Genomic DNA, 16,894 nt, shown 5'->3' with positions numbered 1-16,894 from the left:
CAGCAGGAAGGAGCGGGAGACAGGGGGGTTAGTATGAATGCTGGGCAGACTTCAGGGGGAACTGCCGGCATTCGTCCGGAAAGTCTGAGGGAAAACCCAGGAAAAATCTGGAACAGCGTAGCCAGTGCCAGGATTTGAACCCGCAGCGTTTAAGTGCAGTCTTTCGCTGCCAGTAGCAGACGCACTTTTCTGACACGCCGAACCGACTCTGTGCACACGTGTTGCCATGCTCCTCAGCAAAAGCGATGACTTCAAGCTTGAAACACGCGGTGAACTGTCGTCGCATGGCAGCCATTCGGGGAACACAAACCAAAAATTGCCACGCACGTCATAAATGACCACGATAAAAGCGCGCGTCGCACCGTACGCTCAGTCCGCTCGTGCCGAAAACACGCACGTGACGCGTAGGTGTGGCCGGACTGAAACCGCAATCTTCCTCTGAGCGGCTTACGAGATGAGGGCTTTTTTTCGGGTTCGCTTTAACGAAAAATTAGGGGTGTGAGAATATTCGAGTTCTCGAATTCGAGTCGAATATCAAACACTCGAATTCAATATCCAATATTCGATTTTTCGAATATTCGACTATTCCACGAATATGGACGACACAGCCCGAAGGTGGGCTTCACCTGATGCTTCCGTGCATGAGGGGAAGCCTGCTTTACGGAATTGCCCTTGCTGCAGGATCGAACACAGGCGGGACGGTGTTTAGTTTGAGATAACGTTATTTAAACTGAGTTTTGTAGACATCGTCTGTGGAAGGGGTGGCGCCCCTCCCACATACAAGTTAGGGGTGCCGACGGGGGACCTTAATTTCATGTTTGTGAGGTTACTCCTGAATAATGACTACAGCCCACAAACAAGTAGGGTGTCCTATAGATGTCCTTTACGTCTAAAATTTCAGTAGTGCAACTTCTTAGGGTGAGTGCAAAGAAACTAAAGGGTGTTCATGGCAAAGCTGAGACAGGATGCCAATTCGTTTGTTTTACAGATGGCCTGTGGTTGTCTGAAACGATTACAGCCTCATCCGTATAACATGCTACTGCTGGACATAAAATTTTGAAATGAAGGTAACCACTCCGGTACTCCAGTAGTAAGTGTACTGAAGTGCAGGCTCACCTGAAAAGCAGGAAGCACTCTCATGTAAAATTAAAGAGTCGGGGCCTTAAACAGAAGAATTGCATGTCTCTCTTGTGACAGTGGGCCACAAAATGGAAAATTTTAGTGCGAAAGTCACATATTGTAAATTTTGCACGAATATTCGATATTCGATTCAGTATTCGGAATTTTCTTCCCCATTCGATTCAATATTCGATTTGACTTAAAATATTCGGATTCGCACACCCCTACAAAAAATAGAACGCAAAAATCTTAACCTATAGATCAGTTTTTATGGTAACCACAGCGAAATTAAAGAAACAGTGTAGTGTGGCTCACTTGCTCTTTGGCTTCCTCCAAGAATGCAGCTGCCAGGTGGTGCCTCCGTGATGACCCGCTTGCCATGTCTTCGCCGACGTCAGAGAGCGCCTGCTTGGGTGCCCGTTCCTGCAAGTCCCACCACTTAGCGCGGGCACGGGGACTGAGCTGGAACGCTGTCTCCATCAGCTCTTCACTCGAGGCCTGTAATAACATCAAGCTGAACCATGTGCTGTGCTAGATCATGTGTAGAGCCTGAAGTTTTAAGGCGGGGCCCCGTAACAAGCGACACGCTGCAGATTTTGCCGCTGTCGCGGATGCTGGGGCTGCTATTCCCCGACTCACTTGAGAGGCGACAGGGACGTGCGTCGAAAGATTGTTTCGGAATACAAATATATATTCTCAATTATAAAACATACAGAAGTCCAGCAGTTTTTGTTTATGAACATCACCAAAGTAAATGGGAACGAATTACGGCTCCCATACTCATATATACTCATTTGTATAATTTCAGGTTTCACCGATTTCTCACAGATGGCGGCGCTGCAGTTTGCGCACTTGTCTTGACGTCTGCTTCGAAATGGCGAAAGGGCGTGCGTTGTCCGTGAAACGGTTCCGCGACCGGCAGGATAATGCTTTTGAGAAGGAAGTGGCTTCAGTTTCAGTCCTCCCGCGTAAATAGCTCTCCCTCGCGGTCTTCCTCCCCTCCACCCACGCCCTTTCCCACTCACCGCCCTTTCCATCTGCCGTCAGATCCGGCGTATTTCAGCAAACGACGGGCAACAGTTTCTGGCGACACGTGACAAATATCTACTGGGAGTAGATGCAAAATTTTGAAGCCGCGACAGAGCTTTTTGCCACTGGACAGGGGGCGCACATATCGATTTGTCGCTTGTAGCTTGTCGCCGCCGCTTGTTATGGGGTCCCGCCTTTAGGGTTTAAAACGATTCTTCCCCAAATTTGCACCCCAAATTGAAGGTTGCCTTTTTAGGGTGAAACCCGATTTTTACCCAGCAAATTGCCCTTACCGAGACGTCTGTAGGAATGGACACTAACTTGTTTGGCAGCAAACGCACCTACATCACCATTCTGTACTGAACCAGTTCAGATAGTTTGAGTAACTGAGCCCGATTTCACCCCGAATTTTGCGCAGAGGAAGTTTTTTTTTCACCCGAATTCGCGTGAATTTAGGTTTATTTACCCAATTTTTACTCCCCGAATTTAGAAAAAAAATATTTCCCGAATACTTCAGGCTCTAATCATGTGACATTGACACTGACGTACCACATGCAATAACAATATGGCAACGGCGCTAAAACTACAGTCGACACCTTTAGCGGTAACTCATTTTATAATCAGATTTTTGTCTGACCAGCCAACCCCTTATCCGATTTTTTTTTGTGTTCCAGCATCGGTTTGGTCACTGTGGTGATCTGGAAGATCTTGAGCACATCCTTCTCCGTTACCCACACTACCGACCTTTGAGAACCATACTTTCGGTCTCTCTCTCTGAGCTGGACTATCACCTTTTCACTATCTCAAAATTGCTTGGTGCAAACCCAGTCCAGCGATGCTCTGCCGTAAAAGCACTTCTAAACTTTTTGGGACACTGTTGGACTTCGATCCACACTGTGAGGTGACTCATTACAGTAGCCAACTGATTTTTCGGACGCTGGTTATTCTTAGAGCCTGAAGTTTTAGGGTTTTACCTGATTCTTCCCCGAATTTGCACCCCGAATTGAAGGTTGCCTCTTTAGGGTGAAACCCGATTTTTACCTGGCAAATTGTCCTCACTGGGATGTCTGTAGGAATGCATTAATTTACTTGTTTGGCAGAAAAATTCAGTTGAATCACCATTTGTACCAAACCACTACAGTTAGTTGAGTAATTTCACCCCGATTTCACCCCGAATTTAGCATAGTGGACGTTTTTTCGCCCGAATTCACATGAATTTAGTGCACATGTTTATTTACCCGATTTTTACCCCCCGAATTTAGAAAAAAATATTTCCCGAGAACTTCAGGCTCTAGTTATTCTGACTCGTTCAATTCTTATGTCTCCCATGGAGAACTGTGACCTCCACCACAGGGTTAATACGTTTTTACTACAATTTTTCTGCTCAGATAAAATTCCGAAGGCCCAATTTTCCGGACTAAAACACTCACGGACAAGCACCGTCACAACTATTTTCAGCACTACGACGGCAGCTTAGAAACCACATTTTTGATTGCGCGCTTTTGATTGGATTGGTAATTGGAATCCTAGGTGAAACTGCTTCCGAGCCATACCGCTAGGTGACGCCCTGGCTTTCGGCGCCGTCCCGTTTGGGAGTCTGGGCACGCTGTCGCTGTCCACCCGCTTTCGACACATTGTTGTCATTGTCAAATGTGCGCAAGGAACATACGACGCTCGCGCAAATGCAAACGCATGTCATCACACGCAGGTGCCAAATGCAGTGTGGCGCAATTAGAGACTTCTTCGGCGCAGTTGAGGTGAAAAAAAGTTTAACAGAGTGATCGTAAGAATTTTTGGACCGCTGTATGATTAGAGCCTGAAGTTTTAGGGTTTTACCCGATTCACTCCCGAATCGAAGGTGGACTCTTTCGGGTGAAGCCCCCGATTTTCACCCGGCACACTCCCCTCACCGGGATGTATGTAGGAACGCACTAACATACTTGTTTACGATGAAAGATGAAAGTCACTGAAAGGGTTAGCCAGGCAAATTGAGGCTTTGTATGTATTTGTCCCTTCTGTGTTGTTCCAGCCTCAGAACATCAGCTCGTTCATACTTGTTTGGCAGCAAATGCAGCTACATCACCATTTGTACCAAGCCAGTACAGTCAGTTTGAGTAACTGAGCCTGATTCCTCCCCAAATTTAGCATAATGGACTTTTTCCCACCCAAATTCACACGAATTTAGGGAACACGTTTATCTGCCTGATCTTTACCCCCCAAAATTTAGAAAAAAATATTTCCCGAAAACTTCAGGCTCAATGTACGATTCAGAACTTTTTTTTTCCTGTCACCGCCGAATCCGGAAGATCGGTCGGCTACTGTACAGTCAAACTCCTTTATAGCGAACACCTTTTTAACAAAAATACCACTACAGCAAATTTTTTTGCGGTCCCGCCGGAGCCCTATAGGTCCAATAATGGACATCCTTTTTAACGAAAATACCTGTACTGCAAATTTTTTTTCCTGTCCCCTGAGTCTCTTTGTAAAGGAGTTTGACTGTATTCCATTTCACCACATTACCACCAGTGATGGGGTTAGAGTGCCACCCCTGGTGATGAGACTACCCCAGTCACCATCAAAGTTGTTGTTGTTATCGTTACGAGCTAACCTCGAGACGGAGGTACTGGGTGGCGTTGACGGGGAGCTCGGAGCGGACGTAGATGGTGCCGAGGGCCAGCTGGGCGAAACGCAGCGCCATGCCGCGGAGGAAGATGGCGTACGCGAGGCCAGCTGCTGGTTGCCCCAGAGCGTCCAGACGCAAGCAGTGAGCCACCACAGATTCTGCCAGGCCTAAGTAAAAGGACGTCGTCTCCAGGGGACTCGTGCTGGAGCGTCGCACCTGAGCATGGAGTAAAGGGGGAAACCTGTAACTCCGTTCCCCAGTACAAAGTGCTAACAGAAATAACTCAAAACGAACAATCTGAATGTTGCATAATGTAAAAACCCTGAGACTAGGGAACACGAAGGGACAGACACAACATGAAGTCTCAAACACAGCTGAAAATTTTACTTCACAAACAAGAAATATATACAAACAGATTTCAAAATTTTCAGCTGTGTTTGAGACTTCGTGTTGTGTCTGTCCCTTCGTGTTCCCTAGTCTTGAGGTTTTTAGATTATGCATCATCTTCACCAGCTCGCTTGCTTCCTAGCCATTTTTTCAAAATCTGAATGTGCCCGACAGCTATGGGTTCCAAATTATGTTCGATTGTGAGGCAGGAGCAGATGCTACACGTACTTAAAAACTTGCCGCACTATTTATTTTTGAGGCAAACACAAAGAATGAACCACATGTTTGTCTGCATATTATGAGCACTAGCAAGCGCACCTTTGTACATGTCAGAGGGTTGTGTGACTAAACGGGCATACAAGACTGTTTTTTGTTAGTTTTTGCAACATGGCAGCTCATTTTGTGCAACTACTATTATATACCAACTAGGTCAAACATGTCGTACTTATAATTACGTAGTGTTACCTGACGTCTGTGCTCCTAACGCTTCCAAGAACAGAAACAGAATCCACTAATGGTGACAATAAATAATAGAATTGACCAGAATGTTTAATGACACAATTCCGCTCGCAATAAAGTTGTTGACACAATTTCCACAAACTGTGCTGAGGCAGGACATAAGTAGACTCAGTAGCCAACTTAGGGTCGATTCACACGATGCAACTTTTTGCTGCAACTGGGTTTCCGCTATAGTTGCACGCAACCGAAGTTGCACCAAAACGGTCCCTTTCATACGGCGAGCAACTCGGAATGCCGTAGTTGTCACCGAGCTCGCCAGATGGCGCGAAAAACATCATTGTCATCATTTTCGTCCAATCGCATTGCGACTTCTGCTCGTTACGAGTTCAATCCGTTGCGAGTTTGATAATTTTGCATAAGTTAGTGATAATTTCATCGTCTCGCGTACTGCCGCTGCAATAGCTGACACATGGAACTCTTCCTGATTGGTCGCGCTTGCAAGGCGGAGCTGTGTGATTGACAGGTTGCAGCTAGAGTTGCAGGAGAAATCGCTCGTGAAGCGATCGGCTCTGCAACTCGAGTTGCGCAACTAGAGCTTCGCGTTCACACGGTGCAACTTGGTGGCGCAACCTGGTTGCGCGCAACTAAAGTTGCATCGTGTGAATCGACCCTTACAAGCGCGTACAAACTGTGCTTACAGGTGTTTTCAAGTATTCAAGACGTACGCAAGAACTTACCGTCTGCCTGAAGAGAGCCAGGTGCCCCATCGTGGTTCCAGTCGAAGGAACGGTGTTGAGCACAGCGTCACTCATCTGCCAAGTGACTGTCAGGGTACGCTCGTCCCCTCCAGTATCCGACAGAAGCCAATCCACCGTGGATACTATTGAGGCAGAAAGACAGCTGATGCATAACAGCTGCGGCAAATTCACTAAATGACTTGTGCTACAATGCTATTGCGGTGGAGATTACTCAGTTACGCACGGCGGACACCCGGGTATTTCAACGTATGAGTAGAGCCTGAAGTTTTAGCCGATTCTTCCCCGAATTGAAGGTTGCCTCTTTAGGGTGAAACCCCGATTTTTACCCGGCAAATTGCCCTCACCGAGACGTCCGTAGGAATGCACACTAACCAGTTACATCACCGTTTGTACCGAACAGCTCAGTTAGCTTGAGTAACTGAGCCCAATTTCCCCTGAAATTAGCGTACTGGAAGTTTTTCCACCCAAATTTGCGTGGATTTAGAGCACATGTTTATTTACCCGAATTTTACTCCCGGAATCTAGAAGAAAATATTTCCCCATAACTTCAGGCTATGAGGTCTGCCCCAAGGTTAATAAGAACGATCCTGAAAGAAAAGAAAGAAAAAGAAACTCTTCTTTCAAATGCTTGCAATAAGACCTTATTCTCTATAAGACTCTTTTATATATAAGACCTTTTATATATAAGACCTTATATATAAGACTCTTTTATTCAGTCATTTCATTCATCTCATCCTCTCATCGCTTCACGTAACCGTCATTAACTGGGCCCTCATGTCACGATCCGTGGCCAATTGCCCCGTGCTATGCGCCACTGCGGAGAAAGACGAAGAAGAAGAAGAAGAAGAAGAAGAAGAAGACTGTGTCAAGTTCAAAGTTAGTCCCATGGGACAGTAAACAGCAATTCCGGAGAAGCTGTCATTTTTCATAGTAGCGAAGGAGGTCTTCAAGTGAGACGCTGTCCAGAGCTCTCGTCGCAGCTGACTGGAGGCTTTCAATGGTTTCAGAACGGTGTGCTTCTTGATTTTGGGGAACAAAAAAAGTCGCTCCTCACCAAGTCGGGGCTCTGGGGTAGGTCGTGACGAGTAAGGAAGCTCTTCTGCGCCAAAAATTTTGTCGCAGCCAATGACGGGTGACCCGGTGCATTGTCGTGGTGGAAACCTCACGTGGTGGCAATCGCAGAGCACACTCCGAAAGCTATTCTCAAACGTTCGAGGATCTATGGGTAAGGCCCTTCTTTTTCTGCAATTCCGCGATTCTGCAAAAATTCGCGCAACTGTGGGTCTGCCGCGGATATGAGGTTTATGCGCGAGATGAACGGACTTTGCTCGTTCCAGGTCGGCTTGCGTTACAGCGTAGATGTGCCAACCGGATAAGGCCCCTGTCTGTGTGCTGGAACAACTCTCTACCTCCTCTCTCAAACCCTCAACTCTCTGGGATTCTGGAGTGGAATGCAAATGCTGACCCCTGCTTTGGTGTCCATAGCTGTCAACTACCTCTGTGCGACAGTAAACTCTGTACATGCAGAGAGGTCACTTAGCAAGTACAATTTGATAGTCAATGACAAACGTCACTCCCTCTCGGAAGAAAGTACAATGTATCTCGTTATGCTAAGTCACAAAATTTTTGGAGTTGTAATCGTGTTCCTCCACACTAAGAGCTAACAGAGAGTATTTTCTGTCTGAACTAGGACGATTTGCCTTTTACCGCGGAAAAATGCAGAATACACAGTTCCCTTGCTGCGGAATTCAAGATTTGCCGCAGCAGGAAAAAGAAGGGCCCTATCTATGGGTATCACATCTGAAACTAATCTGTCGTTTAAACGCCGGTCCCGATCCAGAGCAGCTCCGACGACGGCCACACCCGGAGAGCTGTGCATCTTCAACGGCTTCCCTTCCATCTTTGAACGCCTTATGCCGCCCAGAAACTTAGGTCGACGACAGAGCAGGTTCCCCGTATGCTGTCGTCTTCAATCTTGCTAACATTTCTGAAGTTTTTTTTTTTTTCGGGTTTCACACAAAATTTAGTAACTGCAAAACGCTGCTCGGAACTCTGGTGCATTTTAGTCCGCGATGACGCCGAAAAACAAGAGTACACTTCTGCAATATGTAGACTGTTCCGATGGCTCAGGCTCAACTGAGGAGTCCCGATCTCGGGACCGAGATCCCCCCTACACTACCTTTTGCCCTACTTTACTCAAACAGCTCTCTTCTGAACGAAAAAAAAAAAAAAAAAAAAAAGCAGTCTCATTAGTTTTGGAGCAGAATTGAACATACCGTAATTTCATGCGTATTAGACCTGGCTTATGCGCGAATTTTTTCTCTCACGGTCGTTCTGTGGCTTATCCACCGGTGCGGCTTATCTGACGGCTATTTCTTCCCGTTATTTTCCGCGTGCGCCGGTTTTAACGAAAGGGCCGACAGTGTCTCTGGAACAGCACTGCCCCGCCGATGCACACGAGCAGTGCGTAACAGGGACGGGTCCACGTTCGAGTAGATTGATCTTCCTGGTGCATTCCCCCCAAGTAGCTTTAACGAAAGTGGTGACAGTGATTCGTGCCTTCTGGAAGACCACTGACCCATCAGTCCACGAAAAACGTCCTGCAGCTTATCTGCCAGAAAATTTTCAAAACGTTCCTAAAAACGCGCCCTGCAGCTTATCTGCGGTGGGGCTTATACGCGTGAAATTACGGTACAAGTTGGAGGGCACAAACAGGTACATGGGGGGGGGAGGAATTTGCTATAACCTGACTTGGGAAAACTTGTTTTGGGAATGCAGATCAAAACATGTGACTATGTCGACAGACGTCATGGATAGGTCCTCCTCACCCATTTCATGACCCAAGGCAAAGGTAATCTTGGCCACATCTTCATGAGCTTGGAAAATGTCGGCTGCTTCCTTCGCTGTCGCTTCGTCCTTAAAGTATCACAGAAGTCATTTTTAACACCCAGTTTTCTTCTTATAAAACTGTTAAGTTTGCCCGTAAGATGCACCATGCGAAGTAATTTACACCACAGAGTCATAATTATCGCAGAAACTGAATTTAAAATATGCCGCAAAACGCGACCGTGCGCAACGTTGGTGAAGAGCAGTACCAGCCTGTGATCTGCCTGGAACCTCGCGCTGACGCTATAAGGACTCGCTCGCTGATTGGCCTAGAAAAATGTTGTCTGCTGCTCCGCTGTCGTCTGCTACTCGGCTGTTCGGGGTTCTGATAAAGCCTTTCTCCTTGCTCGGTAAAGCTTCGGGCGCTCCTTGTATCCCCAATTCTCCGGGAAAACTGGCAAAACAGGTCTACGGCGGCAAAGGAACAATGCGCTGACCCCCACTGATCGGCAAACCAGAACGAGTCTCCTTATGCCGTCATCGGTGACGTGCCATCATACCTCCTCATCCTCGTTATAGCTGGAGTGGCGAGTTAAGGGTGAAGGCGCGGAGCTACGTTTATGTGAGTTTTTTTCTGGGAAACAAATTGCACACATCAAAACCTTTCGCGCTATTCGGTATAATGACACACACACTTTCATCAGATGTCTTAATCTGAAATTCTTTTGGATGGCCCTCTGTACTCCTTTAAACAGCACACAGGGTAAAGGGCATTAGCAAGATCGCGATACCGTAGCTTCTTCCAGCTAAGTGGCTAATGGCTTTGTCATCTGCTAGCAGGTTCCGAACGCTGGCGCCGATTACATTACTTCGTTAACTTACACTACATTAATTATTACAAATTAATTATTAAGTTATATTACATTAATTTGAGTCGTCGTTGTCGGTTCTTGTCCCGTGTCCGTCCAGTCTAGTTTCTCCCCTTCGTTGGTCCTCAGACTCAAGGAGATGTTTCCGTTCAAACATTACTTCGTTAACGCGCGGGAGGAAATCAAAGCGAACAAAACAACTTTGCAACGAAAAAATGGCTAGGAAGCAAGCGAGCTGGTGAAGATGATGCATAATGTAAAAAAACCCCGAGACTAGGGAACACGAAGGGACAGACACAAACACGAAGTCTCAAACACAGCTGAAAATTTTACTTCACAAAACAGAAATATATACAGAGAGAAGGGAAAGGAACACCAGTTGAGAACAAAATAGAAGGTGACCGAAATGACCTTCTATTTTGTTCTCAACTGGTGTTCCTTTCCCTTCTGTTTGTATATATTTCTGTTTTGTGAAGTAAAATTTTCAGCTGTGTTTGAGACTTCGTGTTTGTGTCTGTCCCTTCGTGTTCCCTAGTCTCGGGTTTTCTTACATTATGCAACTTTGCAACGGTGCAGCCAACTCTCTCTGGAAGCGTTAGAGGGTTAACTAGACCGCAGGAGTCCGTCTTGATCTACCCACATCAAAGGCCTCCCACACTTCTCTGCACCGCTGACTTCGGTGTTTAACTTTTAACCGGTTAAGTTTCACGGTGTACCGTGATAGAGGACTGTTGACATACTTTAAGCGTCTTGCAGATGAGAACACCTGCCAGCCCTGCCATCCATATTACCAGGAAGCCAAGAGCCAACGAAACGAAAGCCAGGTGGCAGTGCGAACGGGAACTCAGTTCACTTGTCATGTTGACACCCTACGAGAGTAAACACAAAGGAAGAATGTGAGCGGGCGGAACACAAAGCCACCAGCGTATTGTCCACGTGGTATTCACCGCAAGCGTTTCTTAATAATCCAATCTAATCTATACTTTAAAATAGCTAAAATGGTGTGTTGTGAGAGACTGGTGGCAATCTATATTTTCTACTACAAATTTAAATGCTCTAAATCACCCTATTTTTGTTTGTTTGTGTGTGTGTGTGTGTGTGTGTGTCTTGACAGTCTGGGGTGCTCCATGAGTTGTCGCTCGTATTTTTTTTTTCCTGGAAAATGTTAAACCTGCCATAATATTTTCGCACTATTACTAAGTCGTGATTATTCTATCAATTCGCATCAATTCCAACACGCAATCACCTTCTGCTGGCTGAAGTAGCACAATATTCCACATTTTCATGGATGAAGCATTGGCCCAAAGCTTGTAATATCTTCAGGTACCTTTCCGTAAACTCTCTCGCAATACTCTCGCAAGTTTCGGTGACCAATCCAATATCCCATATTTTTTAATAGACAAAAAAGTCAGAACATGATGTATCTTGTGAGAGCTCCCTTTTGATATGATCACTGCAATTAGCTTGTTTGTGCCCAAAGTAGAAAGGCAGACAACAAGAATAACAACGCTGATGTTTTGTTTCCGACTACTCACTATGAAACTGAGGCCTGGTGATATTATAAAGACGCAAGCCGTGAAACGTCCATATACAGGAAGTGCAAACAAAGGTTACCTCCAACACGGGGTCCAAGCGTTGTCGTGAAACCCCTTAAGGAAAATTGGGATGTATCAAACGCCAATTGAACAGTGTCTCTTTAACCTACGGACACAGAGAGCGGTCTCAGTGTAAAATGTCGCGAAATGACACGTAAAGTTTACACGGCAACTTCCTCGACGTCAAAAGCCATCGTCCTATGCGCAGTGTTGAAGGTGTTTGTCAGCCATCATGGGCTCACTGTATTTGTACGCGGTATGTGCGTTTTTCCCCAAATAACCCCAACATCAAGTGAACGAAGCACTAACAGTATGAACTTCGAAACTCACTTGAGATTTCCCTGAAAGCTTACTTCCGCGGCGTGCGCACAAAGCTGAAATGTAGAGGATTGTCTTGGATTGGATTTCAACCGCCGCAACATCCGCCTGATGTTATCAAACCAGAACCGCGCGTCGAAACACCAAACGAAAAAACTAAAAAAATAAAACGTGAAAATGGCAAACGACAAAAGCATAAAGAACATATGACTAAGGTGGTGCAAAATAAAGTATGTTAGTGCCAGTACGGACTAAATCTCGTGTCTTCAGAATCCTACCAAAGTTAATGTTACCAAAATCTTCTTATCTCACTTTACATTCTTGCGAAATATTTTGGACATCTCTCACATTTCCCCTCTCGTTCTATCAGTGTCACGTGACTTCTCCACCACGTCACCCTCCCTGGACGCCGGCATCGTTAGTAGGAGACGAGTGCCCTCTCCAGAACGTGACATCATTGCAATTTGTGGGCTTATGATTACGTCACCCGCTTCTCGCGTCATCGAAACTTGTGAAGGTTCCGCAGATCTTCAAAAATTGACGGAAATGTACAGCGTTCGTAAACAGGATTGAAATTTCGATTATAGAATTCGCGACGCACCTTCTTTTCATGGACTAAACAAAATAAACGCTGTTTTCCGAGTCCAGAGTGGCACTATAAGTAGCTGCTCTCTTACCCTTTCTCGGGCGCTCCGAGTTTCGTGCACCTGAAGCGGCTATTAAACGGCACTTTAACGCATAAACACACACGATCGATGTGCTGCCGTTGATCTCTCCCAGTTCTGCTGCCGGCCAACGCAACACCACCTAGAGAGAGAAATGCTGCGCGTTGCCTCCTTTCTCTCTTTCCCTATGTGGTCATATACAGTCACAATTCGTCTGCTACTGGCAAATCATTGCAGCCACAGGGGTGACACAAACCCACCATTGTTGTAACTACCCTCAAGCGGGTGCTTTTGGCAAAACTACCATCTTGTCCTGGTCGCACGTCATAGAAAACGTCATTTTGAGGTCATGTGACTTTGTTTACATGTCGTTTTGCCGTTTACCGACATATTTTCACCGTCTTAACACCAAGAGATGGCCGTATTTTGCCAGCGTAAACTATGCGGTGCTTCTTCCGCAACATGGTAGCTATAATTTCACCTTAGTTTAAGTACATCGCATCGGCTCGGTAAGTCTTAACGCGCGGTCGTCATCACATCTTTGGAAGTTGTCAACAATACGAGGCTTTATGTGTAAAACTACGCGTTTTACTGCGAGATTATCCGATAAAAATAATTACCGTGATCGAAAAACATCCAAAACGTCGTCCAGAAACAACAACCGCATTGTTTACAAACGGTTTGGCCGCCGATCACGGGCGCCGCCATCTTTAAGGTCACGTGTGTCTTGACGTTTGCTGTGACGTACGACCAGGACCTGTCCATGATGCATTGCGTTCGCCCAGCACGCTTTCGTCTACGGAGGAATACATTGGATGCCACCCCTGTGATTGCAGCTCACCTGGAACCTGCAGACCTAAATATTCAGACAAAAAGTGCGAGACACTTTCCAGAAAATCAGTTTTGAGAAAGATTGAGACCGTTTTGCACTTTATTTCCAATTTTTCCTATTTAGTACACGGGGACGTTCAACCACAACACGCAGACGACGGTGGTTCTCTTCCATGGCCACGACCACTGAAAGCCTGTCCGTGATTGGCTACGGCCGTTGAAAACACGATCCTGATTGGCTGACTCTTAATTGTTACGTCAAGTCGACGAGCGCGCAGGCTTTCTGTATCTAGGTGGTGCTGCCCCACGTCCTGCGTTCCTTTTCTTCGCTTTCGTGGAAAGGAGGGAAGAGGTCATGTGACAGAGCATGGTACCCCCTTCTTGTGCACCACCCAAAAGCGGGTGCGTGAAGAGCGCGCTTCCGAGCAGCCACTTAACGCGCCCAGCGCCGTGTATTAGAGGGGAAGCTGTTCATTAGGAGAGCATAAAAAAGGAGGCTCGACCTGTCAATCACAATTCCGGGCCTTTGATTGGTTTGCTTTTTAACACGGGGGTCGCCATGACACCTTACTGCCAAATTTGGGCGCATTGCATTGGTTGCCGTTTTCCACGGGCGCCGCCATGACACCAAAATTTCTCAAAAATGGAGAATGGTACATGAAGCGGGTGTACCTCGAAATAAAGTGATCGAAATTCCCGCTGCAAAATAAACTACTTGAAATAAATGTTATAAAATGCACAGTCGCGCACGCGAAGGCTGCCAACCGCGAACTTAGACTAACCTGGACAAAAAAAGAAAAAAAGAAAAGAAAAAAAGAGAAAAAGAAAGGAAAAAGAGTGCAAACACAAAACTTGGAGTAACCTAATAATAAACTAACCAACGTGGTGTTCTGTCGTGTCCGCCCCGCTAAGCCTAACGGCCGTTAAAATTTGGGTTTCGTTCGCTAAAACGACTTGGACAGACATCGGAAACCAGTGAATTTGGGTGGTTAAATAGTGATACCGTGTTTTTAAACACGGCATATACCATCTTACGAAGTAATCGCGCATTCTCCTTGATTTTCCTGGTTTCGAGAAATGGAATATCGAGGTCCACCCCTTGGGGAGGCGAAGCGGAGCTTTCGGAGACAAAACTTTTTCATAGACTACATTCTCTTGTAACTAGCTGCCAAATTGGTTTCAATTTTCGCTCCGCCATCATTATTTACGTGAAAATGGGACGTCTCGTCGCTACCGTTAGGCTCAGCGAAGACCGCGATCTCAGGAAAATAGCACGAAAGACGCCACAGATGCGAGAGAGTTTGCATTATATAATTGAATTTTATTTATACCACCTTTGGGCATTTTTTATTCCATCTACTTGTGTTACGTGATTTAAAAGTTCATACCGGCAGCCGTTTGTTAAGAAGAAGCGGTTCTGCCAGCAACCATTTCTGCACTTCTGAGTCTTCCCAACAAGAGTCTCTCCATGCAGACGGCGTTGATAAAAGCGGGCGCAAATTCCGTAGTTTTGGTCTGTCACCGGTGATATCCATTTCAATCACAGGGCTAGTCTGACAAAGGTTACACGTTTCGATCGCATTGTAAAAATGGAAGACGGGGTTTGGCCCACCCCAAACTTTGCAGACTGATAGCCATTTGTATGAGGTTTGTATTGGAATTTTTTGTAAGCGCTATGGTCAAGTAGAAAGAAGTTGAACGACCAACAGAAATCTCGCCCCATGCATTTTCAATGGCCCATCCCACACGAACGCCGCCATTTTTCTTGGTCTGCTTCACATTCACATCAATTCACACAGGCGGCGCTGCCTGCAATAATACAGACGCCGTGATGTAAAAGCTAGGGGCGACGTCTTCGTTACGGCGGAAGCTCCGCCTTCGTCAGGACTAGAGTCACTAAATAAGCTTCGCTTCAGAGTATCGACACTGAGGTCCAAGGAAGAGCAGGAGCGCCATCCGCACCACACATGTACCATCCCCCGTTGAGGATGAAAGACAGCTAACGCAATGCTCGCTGTGGGATAGAGAACCGTGTATGATTGTTGTGAGATAATCCATATTGTCAACCGGAGCGTCCCGAAGTAGTCAGGGTGAGCTCAAGGCCGTCGGCCTTGATGAGCTGCTTGCAAACGAAAGGAACATTTCCCCCGCGCACGATAGATGGCATAACGCGCTAAAGTGCTCTGAAGTGCGCGTGCGCGATAGCGTGGCGCGGAAACAAGATGGTGCATGCTCGCTCTTGGAACTCAGTGTCGCTACTCTGAAGCGTAGCTTATTTAGTGACTCTAGTCAGGACGCAGCAGCTAAATGTGGCAGATAAGGCAGATAAGGAGCTTTACAGTGACGTCACTGTTAAGCCCATTATCACCCCCTTATCAAGGGTTTCCTTTAGTCTCTCCGTCAATAGCACCCTCATCTAAAGGTGTGATGCTTGCCGTTATCTTGGCATCACCATTGACAGTGCTTACGCTGGTCTAGGCTAGTGAACCAAACGGTGTTTAAAAGCAAGAAAACTCTTATTTTCCTCCGAAGGATCAGTGGCAGGGCATAGGGCTACAGTTCACGTTCGCTGCTCACGCTGCGCAGAGCCCTCATTCTCTCGCGTATCCTGTACGTGCCACCGTACGTAGATCTGGAACCTGCACAATGGGAGGCTCTTGAGCAGCTCCATCGGGCTGGAATAAAAACGGCGCTTGGAACACCTAGCTTCTATGGAGTTACCCAGACTTACCTGGAAGCCAAGGAAAAGCACTAGTATCCATTCCGAGCTTAGGGAGCTCCGGTACTTGGAGAACTTGGCCAAGTCAGGGAGCAAGCACTCTCTTTTCTCCGCCCTCCTAAGAAGGTGGTGGTGGTGGTGGTGAAAGGGCTTGCCGTTGTCGGCCTCACGTATGTGGGCAACGTCACGACTGACGCCCTGGGGAAATGTGCGTCCTGGGCCGACTTCGGCACGGTTCTCCTAAGAAGGTCACACACGTCCCTCGGTCGCTTGGCCAGCGAATACGCTACTAGCGCTCTGGCCCACGGAGAAATATCGTTTCAACATTCTGCTGGATTACCTTCGGCGCCATGGTGGGAGTTTGTACCTGGTACAACGCTCTACGTTGCAGGCATTCATAAAAAGAGGGAGTGTAAAAGAGGAAGAATTTTTATGAGGTCAGATTTATATTTGTTGCTCCTCATAAGACAATACACTTTGGGAGTGGTATTTTGTATCTGGGACTGCGTCGCGGGTTTACCCTGCAGTCCTATTTCTTATAGAATAGAATAGAATAGAATAGAAATAGAAAGAAGAAAATGGAAACGTAGCTGTTTCAGAACGCTTGACGTCTTGGACGCCTTTGTCTTGGACTCTCCATAAAGCAAGCTGAGCTGAGTTGAGTTCCACTGTCCATGAATGACAAATTAGACTGAG

The 16,894-nt window shown here is 46.5% G+C and overlaps 1 protein-coding gene across 4 annotated transcripts in view; it reads right to left on the bottom strand.

The window, feature by feature from the left end:
- LOC135386291 (uncharacterized) overlaps positions 1-13,286 on the bottom strand; it is a 30,271-nt gene extending 16,985 nt beyond the window's left edge. For 2 of the 4 annotated variants that reach the window (XR_010420655.1, XM_064616117.1), the window contains exons 1-6: positions 11,996-12,074; positions 10,811-10,939; positions 9,204-9,291; positions 6,355-6,497; positions 4,757-4,987; positions 1,435-1,617 (exon numbers count right to left, since the gene is read on the bottom strand). Coding sequence is in view for 3 of the 4 variants with exons in the window: in XM_064616117.1 (XP_064472187.1) it covers positions 1,435-1,617; positions 4,757-4,987; positions 6,355-6,497; positions 9,204-9,291; positions 10,811-10,930 (765 nt within the window). In the remaining variant the exon portion in view is untranslated. The other 2 variants (XM_064616118.1, XM_064616119.1) reach the window with 2 other exon arrangements.
- Between the last annotated feature and the right edge of the window lie 3,608 nt (positions 13,287-16,894).

This window comes from Ornithodoros turicata, chromosome 2 (genome assembly GCF_037126465.1).
Source record: "Ornithodoros turicata isolate Travis chromosome 2, ASM3712646v1, whole genome shotgun sequence".
NCBI lineage: Eukaryota > Metazoa > Arthropoda > Arachnida > Ixodida > Argasidae > Ornithodoros > Ornithodoros turicata.
Note: the sequence above shows the minus strand (reverse complement) of the source record. Positions and strands in the feature narration are given on the sequence as shown.